The sequence below is a fragment of the Furipterus horrens genome, unplaced genomic scaffold (genome assembly GCF_987537825.1).
Source record: "Furipterus horrens unplaced genomic scaffold, mFurHor1.1.pri manual_scaffold_1, whole genome shotgun sequence".
NCBI lineage: Eukaryota > Metazoa > Chordata > Mammalia > Chiroptera > Furipteridae > Furipterus > Furipterus horrens.
The window spans coordinates 52,898,873-52,914,834 of NW_028327171.1; the positions used below are offsets into that span (position 1 = coordinate 52,898,873).

The 15,962-nt window shown below is 42.3% G+C and overlaps 1 protein-coding gene across 1 annotated transcript in view; it reads right to left on the reverse strand.

Annotated features, from left to right (window-relative positions):
* The window catches only part of ATP13A5 (ATPase 13A5), a 99,905-nt gene that overhangs the window by 45,361 nt on the left and 38,582 nt on the right, over nucleotides 1-15,962 (reverse strand). Inside the window, exons 10-12 of the mRNA XM_090275457.1 lie at nucleotides 8,781-8,951; nucleotides 6,389-6,546; nucleotides 3,445-3,633 (exon numbers count right to left, since the gene is read on the reverse strand). Of these exons, the coding sequence (XP_090131583.1) occupies nucleotides 3,445-3,633; nucleotides 6,389-6,546; nucleotides 8,781-8,951 (518 nt within the window). The remainder of the gene's footprint in view (nucleotides 1-3,444; nucleotides 3,634-6,388; nucleotides 6,547-8,780; nucleotides 8,952-15,962) is intronic.

Here is a 15,962-nt window from a genome sequence, read left to right on the forward strand (position 1 = left end):
ATTTGCTTATTGCTTCACAGGTGATCATTAATTACAGAGCCCAGTATCTTTACTAGGCAGGCTGACAGCTTCAGGCCTGCTTAATACCCAGTCAGAGTAAGGAGTTAGCTACTGCTGTTTCAACACTGTCACAGCAGAGCAGAGCACTACCAGGTGTCAGGGAACACTCTGTTTCAACTCTGACACCCAGTTCTCTGACAGCACTTTTTAAAGGTCATCTCTGTATAGGACACTGAATTTTCTGGTTCTTTATTAGCCGAAATCTTCTATCACTATAGCACATCACATCAGCACAGTGCTTTACAGCAAAGTGCTCACAATGCTTTTAATTCTTACAGCCAAGTAATTAGGGTAGAGACTGTCTCAAGGTTACAGGTGAACAGAGCAGCCTCCGAGCACAATGGCCTGTATGTTGGAGAGAAAGAACCAGAATCCAGCCATTTGTAGTTTTCCACTAGATGACAAATGTTGAATGAATTTGGCAAAGCATGTGGAAGGACAAAGCCTGTACTGATTTCCAGATTAAAGAATTAAGGAAGCTTCATTTTATTAATAATTCTCCTGGACTTTATAGAAAGCTAACATATTTGTGTGTTACTCCTTGAAGAACAATAAGAAGAGCTATTTGCTTCAACTCCTCCTGCTTTTTATAAGGGCCCCAACCTGTGTGCTTCCAAATCCCCTTGAGTTGCTCCATTCCAAAAAGACAGAACAACTTAATTCAAACTGAGATGTTTTTCTGATGATTAGATTGTTTTTAAACATCAATATTTTGAATATGAAAACAGAGATGATATGATAGCAAAAAGAAATGGGACCATGTTGTTTATCTGCATGAAAATGACCATTGTCCAATAAAACTGACCATAAAATAGAAAGAAAACTAAATTATAGCTGAGGTTCTGAAGAAAAGAAAATAAAGATAACTTCTTAGCATAAATATTAGCCCAGGGTTGGCTGAATTGAAAAGAGAGAACTTGTTTTAGAAAACTTAACAACAAACCAATGTCAACTAGAGATATACATAGGAACAAATGTACTCAGAAGGCCAGTGGTAAGTATGTGAAATAGCACTAGATGGAAATTCAATTAATTGTAGAGTGCTTTATTCCAACATCACTCTGGTAGAGCTTAAAATATGAAAGCCAGGAAGAAACTTAGAGATAATTGTAGTTCAATCTTCTTATCTTAAATGTCATACAGAAACTTAATATCAAGTTCAGGATTACTTTTCTCACTTTTCCAATTCCCAATCAAGAGTTCTTTGCACTATAACAGCCATCATGCCACCAGAATTTGGCCAAGCCTGCTGAGGAGTGGTACGTAACAAAGGAGCACATGAGGATGGGGAGGCGAAGCTCTACATGGGAAGTAAGACAAATGCCCTGGGGAAAATTAGCTTGAGAAATAGCCAAATATGTAATGACCATATATTATAACTCTCCCTCTTATATTCTAGACACTAGTGAGGCCATTGGGTAAGTAATGGCAATCCCTATCTGAATATCCGAAGGGCTGTTATCTGGACCTGAATCTAAAAGGAAGATCGTCGTCGTCGGCAGCCGTCCGTCTCGAGAGACGATGGTGTAGCTTCTTAAGAGTCTATCTGCACCGCCGAGAATGGCTGTGCAGTCCAACTCGGGAGTGACACGGTGTCTGTCTCCTCCCGTGTTGAATCGACATCTTGCGATGACGCTGGAGTGTCCTCTCCAGTGAAGCTGAAGCTACAGAGCCTGGGCAGGGTGATATGGAGGGTCTGCTGTTGCCCATGCAGCAGACCCCCCCTCTCTTCGCAGCTGAAGGGTCCAAGGGAAAGACGGAGTCAATACAGCTTGGCTTCAGGTGCGCCGCAGGAGTTGCCGGTGTTGACTACAACGTCAAACCGCCTTAGGGACTCCGGCTCCGGATCTTCTGTCGGGGTTTACTCCCTTAGCCTTTCCCCTGAAGAGGTATGCCGCAAGGCAGCGGAGGTTTTTTGGAGTCAGAGTTTTCCTTCTCTGTAAAAGGAAGATACTGTTAAGTTAACTCTACTGGTTCCTCACTAGTGGCAATAGAGGACTTTCTTTGCCAAAGGAAATTCAAAGAAAACAGAACTAAAATAACCTAAGAGTTCCGCCAATCCCAGTTGGGGATGAAGACTTGTGAAGTCTGCTCATGGTGTCTCTCCAGTTTGTCCTCTACTCTTCATTCTTGCTGCCATTGTCTAGGACAATAAGTGAACTCCTCAGTTACCACCAGAGAGTCTCCTGCTTCAATCCTATCTCCCTTCTATCCCTTCTTACCAATTTCCCCAGATGGAATAACTAAACCATATCTATAAAAATGTCACTGATCCCCCACTCTTTAGCTTGGCACATCAGGCCCTGAGCAGCTGGGCTCCCTGTCTCCAGCTGCATTTTTTACAAACAGCCCACATTATAGCCTCAGCCCAGTGACCCTCACACCCTATGCAGGCCTTCACATATTTATGCTTCTGAGCTGCTGGCTCTGAGCAAAGTCAAGCTCGGAGGTGACCTCCCACCTGTGGCAGGTAACTGCACCTCATACCTGTTTAAAGCATGCATCTCACTGCGTTATCATTATCTGCACTTCCATCTACCTGCTTCCTCAGCTAGACTGTACATTTCTCAAGAGCTAAGAACATCTCATTAATGGTGCTCTCTGCCAATGTGGGTTAATTAAAAAGTTGTAAAGCCTTTCTTGATTATTCAACTGTAAACGAACCAAAGACAGAGAGGGAACAAGCCAGGCCCATTGCATTACAGCAATGAAACTGGCCTGAATGAAGCTGGCCTTCCTGAGTTGAGGGCAGGACTGAACAGCAAGCAGGCAGCTGACACCGAAGTCCCACCAGGAGAAAGAAGGGGTCTCAGGACCTTGCAGCAGTAGTATGTCCCATCTGAACCTACTCTTCCTCTGCCGCCTTTCCAAGGCCCTAAGTACAGAGACAATGTTCCCTAATCCTGAGTCCTGATAACCTGGGGAGCAAAGGAGAAGAGATAGGCCAGAGTGAATAACCATGAGTCGGGTCCACTCCCTCCCTTTCCCTAGAAGAAGCAGAGGAGGGGAAGGGGATATGTTCACTTAAGCTCAGGACAAAGCACTTCAGGGAACCAAAATGTTCCTTTTATTTTTTGCTTGAAAAGCCAGGGAGTCCGACAAGTTATTACAGTAAGAGATTGTTTTGAAACCCAAAACAGGAAAAAAAATATTAAATTTCTAAGGGAAGAAATTCACAATGGGACAGCGGGCCCCACTTCCTCAGGACTCGGTAGACCAGGATTCTGGAACATGATCTCGCACAAGCTCACTGCGAGGCCTTCTCTGGCCTCAGTGTACCCATCTGTAAAATGAGGGTGCCAGGCGAGACATGCTCTGAGGCTCTTCCTAGCTCTGCTGTGCCTTAAAATCATTAACCTCCACCCTGGAAAGTTTAGATCATACTTTGTCAAAGCACACGAGGTTTATCTGCCCGCACATATTGATTCTCTGGGGGGAGATACAGAAGATTTTCTTTTTCTTTAGCCTCTTTTGTGCATACACGATGCCTGTAGTCAGGGCAGCTGGCAGCACTGGAGGGACAGTCACGGTGAGGAGGAGCAGGGCCATGGTGGCGGTATCTCTTGGAGGGACCTGCGGAGGGGAGGGACATACAGGTTAGGCTAGCAGCGAATGCTAGCACCCTTCCTGGCACCATCTCCTGCAGCACTGCAGGAGCCCTGGAAACTAAAGAATACGTATTCCTAGTGAGTCAGCTCTCTTGTTGGGGGTGTGTTCTCTTGGCTGTGCCCAATGAATGAACAAATTGTCTCCCACTGCAGAACAAAGGAGACTCAGATCCTTAGTCCTTAACCTCCATGCCCTTGTCTGACTCAGTTTTTTCTCCATTTAGCATTCCTTCCACTCAGAGTGCCCACCCCTTCTTGGCCCAACTACATACCCTCTGGACTCCCAGGGTGCTGGGACTAGTCTTGAGTTGGAACATTTCACAGTGGCTTGGCTGTTGGATTATAAATCTCTCTCCTGCTCTGGCCTGCAAACCTCTTGGGCACAGCAGCTGTAGCTTGTTCATCTTTGAATTTATCTTATCCATCTCTTGAGAGCTTAGCATAGGTCCTGACACAGAGGAGGTGCTCAGCACGCACATTGAATGAACGGTAACTTAATAAAAAACTGTGACCAAGATTCTGCCAAGATCTCAGCAAATGTTATCTGCTCTAGGGAAGCCAATAATAAAGATAGCTTGCCCTCACTGGACACACACTCTGGGACAGGCACTGTGTTAGGCTACATACATTACTTAATTACTCCACACCTCATGATGGAAATACCATTATTTTTTCTTAAACACTTAACAAGTGAGAAAATCGAGGCTTAAATTACCTAAAACTCCCCCAAGGCCACATGCTAGTTAAATGGTGGGAATCTGCACCCTAGTCTGTCTGACTCCAGGGCACAAATGCATAACCAGAGTGTTACATTATCAAGCCAGTTCTCATGGAGTGAAGACTTAGGTAAGTCCAAAGAAATTTACAGGACTAATAAGGGCAGGGCCAAGATCAAATCAGAGGGTGGCTTGTTTTATTTTGTGCATGCTCCAGGTATTAACAGCTCTATCCTCTCAAATCTTGCCTAGGTTTTTGTAAAATTAACTATGATTTTGACCATAAAGTCTTCTTTCAAGTACTGGAATCTCACAGATTCAAGTCCAATAGCAATACTTGCTAGATACATCTTTAGTTCAATCTCAGTTTGTTGCAAAATCCATCATTCCCTGTTTTTCCCACCCACAGCCACAGAGGCGTTTTGACCCTGTCTAAACCTGAGCCAGTAAAGAAAGCTCCATAGGTTCTGACCCACAAGAAGATGGGGTCTGTGATTAACTTTTTTGCTTTGGTGTATATTGAATGTTGAGTCTTGCCTAAGAAACCTTCCTTTCCAATCACTGCCAGCACCCCCAGGACAAGGCTTTTTGCTGTTTTTCTACTCAACACTCCTGCTCCCCAGATGGACTGATAACCTGCCTCAAAGTTCAGCCCCACTGAATTTGACATCCTGCCTTGCTCTTTCAGAGTCCATTCTACTGGTACCAATATGTCCTGGCCTCCTCTAGACATGCTCCCTGGGGACTTACTTCAGATAGAAATGACTACTCAGAGCTCAAGTGAGAGCATGAACGTAGTCTATAAAATTCTTGTGACTGTGTCTTTTCCCACCAATATTCACTCCTCTCCCCTCCAACACACACACACAGAATGTACTTGATGCTTCCACTTGGGGTATTGTAATTAGGTTACCCACACCCAGTTTCATACCTAGGTTTGAATCCTTTTATTCACATTTTTTTCTTCTTTCCTATGATCCCACATTGCTAAGACCCCAGCATGTCTCACAGAAGACACTGCCCGGCTCACAAGAGAATCAGACTCTCAGGACCAGAAAGGACCTCGGAGGTCATTTGTGACAACCATTCCCTCTCCAGCCATCCCAACTATCAAGAGAGAGAGACATCTAAATGAAACAGACAACCCAAAGCTTAAAAGATAGTCAGAGTCCACGCAGCATGAAGCTCTATAAAAGTAGGCATTAAGTTTCATTTTAGAACCTAACAAAAACACAGGGGACAACTTATTGACTATATGGTAGGTTGGGTATGTCCTGGACAATGTACACACTCAAATATGTCATCACTTTTTTGCGAATAGTTCAAATTTCTAGGCATGACATTCAAGATCTCCTCCAATCAAATCTATTTCTATCTTGCTAGATTTAATCTCTTAATTGCTTACTGGTTCCATAAGATCTGTGTGCATTTCTTCCTCTGTATTTGCTCACTCAAATGAGTATGCCCTTCCAGCTCTCTGATCTGATTAACTAAATCATCCCCGTCGTATCAGGCTTAAGAAACACATATTTCCTTTGAGGCTCTTTGGGCTTGGGTACCATGTTGCCGCACATGCAATAACCTCTCATTCCCATCCACATGGTTAAAGGAGCTGTGAACTTTGCAACTTTTTATAACTGCACCACCCAATATAATTTTTATTAACCACATATGGCTATTTAAATTTAAATTAATTAAATAATTAAATTAATTTGATCAATTAATTAAAATAATTAACAAAAATGAAATAAAATTGAAATTCACTTCCTCAGTTACACTAGCCACATTTTAAGTGCTCAGTGAGCACACATGGCTGAGGGCTTCCAAATTGAACAGTGTTTATCCTGCATAGAGTATTCCCATCATCTTAGTAAGCTCTATTGGACAGCTTTAATTCACAGAATAATGGGACTCAGAGGTAACCTTATCAAACTATTCCCGTTGAGTTAGGTAAAACTCCTTGACAAAACTATGATATTAAAAAGCCTTACCCCCAGTACTTACGCCATGGTACATATACACACCAAGTGCATAGAAAAAACCCACAACTCCAAGGCAAGCCAGGACTACTATGAACTTGAAGGCATCACTGTATAGTTTGAAGTTCAGAGGCCGAGGGTAAAGGATGGATCTCACCAAGTCCCCTTTGGCTGTATTGTAACCTACATGAAGATAACCACAGGCAGAGTAAGGCCCTTTTATACTGTTTGTCCCAATCCAAAATTAGTTTGCATTGAGTTAATGATTGGGTTAGAGCGTCATTTGAATATGGAATGAAAACAGCACTGTTATGACCTAACAGTGTATTTATGTTTATTCTTCTCACAATTCACTGAGAACAATAAGTAGCATTCCCTTCCCTGCTCAGTTTCTCTTGCTCTGGGAGTCAGTGCTTCAGTGGCTTACCCTACAACACCCACTCACACGTGACTTTGCAGAAAAGAAGAATAAGAAGCTGATGGATGCAGTGGCCAGAGTAGGTGAGCTGCCAAGAGAAGAAGACTTTAAAGTGCAAATATGTGTTGAAAATAATAGAAAATTAAGAGAAAAGGAAAGCACAAGGCAAGCAATTTTGTAAATATATACGCTTCTGATTATGTCATTTTTATGCTCAAAACCTTCCAGAACCCCCACATTTTCAGAATAAAGTTCACATTTACAGGCATAGCATTTGAGGTTCCCTAAAGTCTGGTCTACCCCTTCCTTGCTAGACTTATCTTTTAACTGCTCACTGGTACCAGAAGACCCTTCTGCTTTCCTTCCTTTGTGTTTTGCAGCCACAAATTAATATGTCCCTCTAGCTCTCTCACATGATTGGCTAAACTTTTCCTATCTTATCAGGCTTAGTTCAAAATGCCACTTCATTGAATAAGTTTCCAGGGTTCTACTTTCATACTTCATATCAAAAATAATCTCTCCACTTTTTGGAGTCCCTGCAACACTTGGTCATATGACATCTATTGCTGCTCTGTGTTTTAGTTAGTTGTAAATCTATCTGTCCCCCACACCACACCACAAATCTCCTTTAAGGGCAAGGAGCACCTCACAATTTTTTTTCTTTAGCCCTCAGTGCTTAGCATTTAGTAGATACTCATTAAAATTTAAAATTGACTACTATATATTCTAGATATGAGTTAGTATTATAAGTATAAAACATGCCTAATCCCACTACTAGATGAACGTCTTATCTCCTGAAACATGGCTTTGTAGACTTTGGAGAAAAGGAGCTGAGTTTTCTTTAATCTGTTACCTAAGCATTGTACAAGCTAGATCCTGTGGTTTTTATTATCTCTACTCATTAGCTTCTGCTTATCAGCAAGCTGAGAGATGCTCTCTTGTCCACTGATTGCTTTAAACAAAACTTAATATTTTTTAGCTTAAAAAATTAGGTAGAACAATTGAATCATAGCCCAAACTAAAGCAGAAATTCAAGGTGTATTTTAGATCTGTGATTATGCCAGGTGGCAGCAACACAGGTCAGGGATGAATACCGGAGCTGGGACAGAGCATGTGAGTTGTTGGCTGTATGATGTCATGTGAAATAGGGAGACTAATTCTAACAATCTTGAAAAGTTTTTGAGCGTGATGTTCATAGACTGCTTCAAGTTATGTTTTATAGATGTGACTTGGTGATAGACTGAGGAATAGGTTAAAGAAAGGTTGAACAGAATATTAAAAAATGTATTTGAGGTGAAAATTGAACATGCACAGTCGAAAGAATGTTTCTGTTGTAATAGTTTAGAAAGGCTATGATAAAGGTTTGGACAAAATGGAGGTGAAGGAGAAGGAGAGGGAGACGGGACTCAGGCAGTACTCAGAGTGGACAGGATGTGGTGCCGGTTGGGTATGGAAGAAAGTTGGGAGAGAAGATGATATGACACTATCCAGATGTTGTTAACAGAAAAAAACAGTAGAGGATGTGTTCATGTCTAGATGCCCTGACTCTCATGTGTCTATGGGGAACCCAGGTGGAGATGTCCAGCAGGGATCTTGGCATAACAGCCCAGCAAGCAGCACTTTGAAAGGAAAATGTCCTCAAATAAGAGCGGTTGAAACCGTTTTCTTGTTAATCACTTACAGTGGGTGTAGAAAAGAGAAGCCTGTGAATACACACACACACACACACACACACACAGAAACAAGGTCTTGCCTTTGAGGAAATGTACTGTATCCCTGTACTTGCTTCATTCTCTACAAGGGTTTTTAACAAGAAACTGTTCTGTTGAAAATACTGGCAAAATTGTGGCAACTCAGAATAATAAGTGCCTGCTTGGAAATGAGTGTGGCTGTTATTACCAGAATGTGGCAAACTCCATAATCCTAAACAACATTTCTCCAAATCCAACTCCCCCACCTTCAATCACGGACTAAATTTACAAAAATGGAGTTGACTAACCTGTTTGCAAAACGACCGCTCTTACTGGCCCCTGTGCAGAGGGCTTGACCTGGACCACTTCTGTTCCACAGAAAAGGACATGCTTCCGATAGTCCTCCGAGCTATGGGACTTCCAGGGCATGGTATTCTCCATAGAGGGCAATGACGTCTTTGTAACAGGTATGCTTTCGCCTAAAGAAGATTGTATTTTCTGATTCTGTGTGAACTCTAGTTATCTAGAGCTGGTGCTTGCTAGTTTCATTAAAGATACAAACCACAGCTAAATCTGTCTGAATGACCATCCCTTGAGTCAGATGACCATTCTTAGAGATGTTGGTGATTTGAAGTGTGGTACACTTGATTATATTTCAAATATTTATTTAAGATCTGCCTATCTATCCACATGTGGCCTACATGGCTTGTTGTTACAATTTTTCAAAACAACCCATTGTAGCAAAAAGAGCTGTCACAATAATTTCCCCAAGTGTTCTTTAAGCCCAACACTATTGTAGGTAATAAAGAAGCAATGAAGCATGTGTATAATTATTTGCCTTTCATTCACCCATTTATCTGCCCATTCATCCATTCATTCAACAACTATTTGTAAATGTTTACTCTGTGCCAGGCACTGCTGTAAGTGCTAGGAATATAATAATGAACAAGGCAGATAGAAATCCTACCCTTGTAACGCTCAGGGAGCCAGGCAAGTAAGTAGCAGTAAATACTAGAACACAATAAAGTGAATATTTTGATAGTAGTACCAGGTGATTTGAAGAGGTGAGAGATTTCCTGGATGATTAGAAATTACAATTTCAAAGGAGAGTGAGGCCAGCCAGATCAAGGAAAGAAAAGCGTTCTTGGATGAAGTGAGAGAAAGAGCATGGCATGCCCCAGGCACTTGACAGTTGAGGTTGTTTGGAATATTGATTGTGAGGGTAGAGGTAAGCAGTTCCAGAAGTAGAGAGAGATGAATGAGAAATGATGCCTTCATAAAATCTATGAAGTATTTTTCATGGTCTTTTTGGAGCTTAAAGTGAAAGATAGAAATCAATATAACAAGACAGGAAGCTCTCGTTTCTCTTTCTGAATGCCTTCTCAGCTCTTGACTCATGAATTGGCACTTAAATACGTAGATGTTATACATCGGTATAACATCGGTTGTCCCTGGCTGGTTTGGCTCAGTGGATTGAGCGTCGGCCTGCGAGCTAAGTGTCGCTGGTTCGATCTTCCAGTCAGGGCACATCAGAGAAGGAAAACTCTGACTCCAAAAAACCTCCGCTGCCTTGCGGCATACCTCTTCAGGGAAAAGGCTAAGGGAGTAAACCCCGACAGAAAATCCGGAGCTGGAGTCCCTAAGGCGGTTTGACGTTGTAGTCAACACCGGCAACTCCTGCGGCGCACCTGAAGCCAAGCTGTATTGACTCCGTCTTTCCCTTGGACCCTTCAGCTGCAAAGAGAGGGGGAGTCTGCTGCATGGGCAACAGCAGACCCTCCATATCACCCTGCCCAGGCTCTGTAGCTTCAGCTTCACTGGAGAGGACACTCCAGCGTCATCACAAGATGTCGATTCAACACGGGAGGAGACAGATACCGTGTCACTCCTGAGTTGGACTGCACAGTCATTCTCGGCGGTGCAGATAGACTCTTAAGAAGCTACACCATCGTCTCTCGAGACGGACGGCTGCCTACAACGACAATACATCGGTAATGTCTAGCTTCATACTGCCTGTCTCCTGGCCTCTTGTTTTGTATATTCCAATTGTGGGCTGTTTCTCCCAGCCTGGACATCCTACTAGCTTCTCAACTCAACATATCTAAAGTCTATATCGATATTTTTATCCCTAGACTTCCTCTTGGTTTTCCTATTTCTTTATATTACCACTCTTTTTCTAAGTCACAGTTTTACAGTCCCAAAATCCTCTTTAATTCCTTCTCTCCCCATACTCTGCTCATGAAATCACTCTCTGAGTCCTTCTGCTTTTCCCTTGTGAGTGTGCTCACCGAGCCACCCTTGAACTCTTGCACCTAGGTCCCAAAGACTTCATTGGTAATTGCTGTCTGACTCTGGTAGTTGCATTAACAATGGGTCGGCTGCAATTTGTTTAGCTCTTTGACAAGCAAACACATTCTCTGAATGATCTGAGGCTATAGTGGAACTAATAGATATTTTTTATTAATAAATTCTCAACTAATCTGCCTTGACTTCCTGAGTTTAAAAAATAAAAGCCTCTGGTCCTTCCTCCTATGTTTGTCCTTTACTCTCACGCTACTACCATACTCACATTTCTGGCTCCACAACAAGCAATTCTTTGACACTAGCAGTTATCCTACAATTCAACTCACTTCAATTCAATGCTGACACTATCTGCCTGGAGATAGCATCAGATCCCATAAGTTAAAAGCTCAGTGCCACAAGACTGCTCCCACCTCACTTCAGATGTCAACTGCACCGGTCACCTGTGCTTCTGACCAATAAATCTGAGGTTCCCACTATCCTCCTCCTGTGGTTTATTTTGCTAAGTGGCTCATAGAACTCAAGTAAATGCTTACTTACATTTTCCAGCTTATTGAAGAATATGATAAAGGATACAAATGAATGGCCAGATGAAGAGACACACAGGGCAAGGTCTTGAAGGGTCCCTTGTGCAGGAGTTGGGGTGCATCACCCTCCTACAAGTGGATGTATTCACTCTCCTGAAAGCTCTCTGCACCCTGTACCATTGGGACTTTGTGATGGTTTCCTCATATAGGCATAATCAATTATCAACTCTGTATCTAGTTCCTCTCCCTTCTCTGGAGGATGAGGGTGGGGGGATCAGGTGGCTGAAAATTCCAAGCTTCTAATTATGGCTTGGTCTGTCTGGTGACCAGCTTCCACCTAAGGGCCATCCAGGAGCCCACCCGGAGTCACCTTATTACAGCAGAAGATGCTCCTAGTGCTCTTAACATTTAGGAAATTATTGTAAGTATTTTAGAAGCTTTGTGCCAGGGATATAGATATACATATACATATATATATATAGTTACAGATACAGATATAGATATATGTGTATAAAATACATAGTGTATATCAAAATATATAAATTATACATAGAGGGAGTGATTTTTCCTATTATCTCACACCTCTGAGCCGGTCTCTCCACTCCAGCCCCTGTCCCTTCAGTCACCCATACTACTTCTGATGAAGCCTATCAAAAAAACCTTTTTATTGTCTCATATTTTCCTCAAATTTCCTTAGGCTTTCCCATTGCCATTACTAACAAACTTCCAATTCTCCTGCCAGAGTGTCAAAACCACCACATCCGAGCATCCCTGGCTGTGATTTCCTACCCAAACTCCTGCTAACCCAGGCCGCTTGCCCACCCTGTTATTATTGGCTCCGTCCTTTGCTTGCTTTGCTGGTGCCTTTCCTCTTCTTGCTCTGATGGCTGTAAGACAGGATATTTCACCTACAGGGAAAGTTAGCTCAGAGTTCAGAAAAGATACATTTCAGAGACAAAATTAAAATGTTAGTAATACTTCCCAGCTCCCAGACTTAAAAAGCACTAGACTGAATTTAACTTCCATCAGTCTTGTGCTAAGTGTTAATTAGCAAGAAAGCATGTCCTATTTCTAATTTGAAAATACTATTATATCAACCATAGTTATACAAATTTAGGTTCTATCACTCCCTCTAGGCAGTGACTATGAGCAGGGACTTTAACATGAATAACTTCTTATATTCCTCATTTTCCCTACTTGTGTGCAATTGGTTCGAAATACATATTTTTTGCTGAAGGTCTGGATTGGTGAAAATTTCCCAGGTTTTTTTTATGATTGGTTTTTCAAAACTAGTTATAGTTTTTTTATTATTGATCTTGAATATTCTTTAGGGAATCCCTTTAACCACTATCCTTGTCATTTTCTTTAGAACAATTACGATATCCATCCATTGTGTGGATTTATCAATTGTATTTCAAATGGCTTTGTCAAAGGAATAGAATTTCTTGACAAATCTCCATATTGCTGTGTCATGTTGTTTTTAAATAAGGCTTTGTAAAGGCAGATCATCGTCGGCAGCCGTCCGTCTCGAGAGACGATGGTGTAGCTTCTTAAGTGTCTATCTGCACCGCCGAGAATGGTTGTGCAGTCCGACTCGGGAGTGACACGGTATCTGTCTCCTCCTGTGTTGAATCGACATCTTACGATGACGCTGGAGTGTCCTCTCCAGTGAAGCTGAAGCTACAGAGCCTCGAGAGACGATGGTGTAGCTTCTTAAGAGTCTATCTGCACCGCCGAGAATGGCTGTGCAGTCCGACTCGGGAGTGACACGGTATCTGTCTCCTTCCGTGTTGAATCGACATCTTGCGATGACGCTGGAGTGTCCTCTCCAGTGAAGCTGAAGCTACAGAGCCTGGGCAGGGTGATATGGAGGGTCTGCTGTTGCCCATGCAGCAGACCCCCCCTCTCTTCGCAGCTGAAGGGTCCAAGGGAAAGACAGAGTCAATACAGCTTGGCTTCAGGTGCGCCGCAGGAGTTGCCGGTGTTGACTACAACGTCTAACCGCCTTAGGGACTCCGGCTCCGGATTTTCTGTCGGGGTTTACTCCCTTAGCCTTTCCCCTGAAGAGGTATGCCGCAAGGCAGCGGAGGTTTTTTGGAGTCAGAGTTTTCCTTCTCTGATGTGCCCTGACTGGAAGATCGAACCAGCGACACTTAGCTCGCAGGCCGACGCTCAATCCACTGAGCCAAACCAGCCAGGGCTTAAAGGCAGATACTTATAGATAATTACAAATGTTGTTTTGCCTTTGGATCAGAGAATACTAATCCACATTTTATAATTAATGAATAGTTTCTGCACAAAAATCAATAGTATTAGAAATAAGCAGCTATACAATCACCAGAGATGGAAGTCATTGGAGATAGTGTTCCGGGGATAAGGTTCAAATCAGATAATTTTAAGTCTCTTTTACCTTATTCACATTTTAATAAGGAGTCTCACATTTGAATCTTTTTGGGATCCCAAGAAAGAATAGACTCGTCTACAGAAGTTTGGAGGTTTGAGTAGGCTAGGGAGGATTTCAAAAGGGAGTTATACTCACCAGTCGTCTTCCAGGACCTGGAGGTCTTGGCTACTGTGAAAGGGGGATTCTCTCCCTTGTCCCCAGTGAGACAGATGCCTCCCCGTGACAGTGTTTGAAATGCCATGTCCTTGCTTATTTATTTCTGGGACCATTAGACTATAAACTGCCTGAGAGCAGGGACTAATCCTCATTTGACTTGGTGACTTCAGCACACAACACAGTGCCTGATACGTAGTAGGCACTGCTGAACCTTTATAGGGTTAATGGATAAGCAAAAGAGTAAGTGAAAGAAAAGGAAGAAAAAGAACTCATGGACATGCACAACAGTGTGGTGATCGCAGTGGGGAGGTGGGTGGGTGGAGGTGGAAGAGGGTGTAAGGGGATCAATGGTAATGGAAAAGATACAATGAAAATAAACTGTTAAAAATTAAAATAAAAAAAGAAGGAGTAAATGGTGAGAGGAGAAAGAAAGAAGAGAGGAAAAGAGCTGACCTATCAATTGATTATAAGCTTAGCTGATAGGATATAAATGTGAACTAACCACTTAGGGAAATTCCTAGGTTCCAACCTGAATTACTACATACTTCCCACAAGTATATTTCAAATAAATCAGTAATTCTAAAAAGTTGGTGAGGAAGGAAGGGGATTGTGGCAGAGTGACTATTACCCCTTTTACCCACAATTTTCCTTAAGAGAATGAGGAGGCAGTAATTACAAGCATAGGTTCTCGGTTAAAATGCCCTGGTTTAAGTGTTTTATTTTACTTTTTTCATAGAACTTAAAATTGTTGGAGGCATATGTCATTTATTTATTTTCATGTTTTCTATCTCCCCACTATAATATCAGCTCCATGAGGACAGAAATTTTATCTGCCTTGTTCACTGCTGTATTCCCAGCATCTAGTAGATAGAGTGTCTGCTCCAAAGTAAGGACCAACAAAACATGTGTGCAATAAATGAATGAACAATAGGTTCAAATCTCAGCTTGAGCGCTTTTAAGCTGTGTAACCTTAGGTAAATTACTTACCCTCTCTGGGCATTACGTTCTCCCACCTTTATAGGGTTGTGGATTGAATGAAATAATACATGTACAATGTTGGCACAGTGTTTAATACATATACTAACTAAGTATAATTAGCTATTGTGCCAAGAGAAAACTTCAAAATATTAATAGAATTTCCCCCAATGTAATCCTTTTTGCCTCCTGACCACATTGTGAGGAGCTAGATCTTGAAAGAGATCATTGACTCAGGAGGAAGTAAAAAGGACATAGGAGTTGATAACTAGCTTTTGGGTTTCAAAAGTCATTCATAAGTTTGATAACGAATTTTAGAGACTAGTTGAGAGGAAGAACAAAGCTAAGCCATTCACCATGCCTTTTTTCTATTAATTTTTTAGCTAAATAGAAATCCTTGGGCTGGCAGTTGAAAAGAAATCCAAAGGAAACTCAAATATTGTATGTTCTTGAGAGAAGGTGCCTACATTGAAGTAGGGTATGAAAACATTCCAGAAGGTTGTGGACAATGAGAGCCAAAGGCACCTGTGTCCATCTCCATTTCCAAGTAGATAGGCCTGCTTCATTTCACAAGTCCAGAGTGCAGTGCGGGCACCAAAAAGAAGGGCTGCCCTTCTTTAGATCCCCCTCCAAATGCCTTGCACACATCAGGCGGCCAGACCTCGATCTGGAGGAACTGAAAACTGATGGGGATAACTGTCTGGCTTACAGCAGACACTTCACGCTGCACACTTCCGAGGACGGCAATATTTGGAGCCAAAATAAATATTACATGTAGTTATCAAATAAAGTGAAGCTTCTGGCATAGTTGAGCTTAATGCAATAGGATGAGGCTAAGGAGATGAGGAGGAGGAAGATCTTGCAACAGTCATGTGCTGTGCTATGGATGGGAATACCCAGTTGCGAGAAAAAGGAGATGGGGCACAAAATAATGGCAGCACAGTTTCACTCACCTTAGAATCACCCTCCTCACTCCTCTGGTCCCTCGTGATTGTGAGCAAATGCCACCTCCTGCCCTAGGTCTCTCACGTGCTAGCTGAGCAGCCCTGGTCTCTTTTCACTTCCATTTCCTCATCTGTAAATTGGGTATTATAATAGCGCCTCCTCTAATTAGTCTTATGCTATGA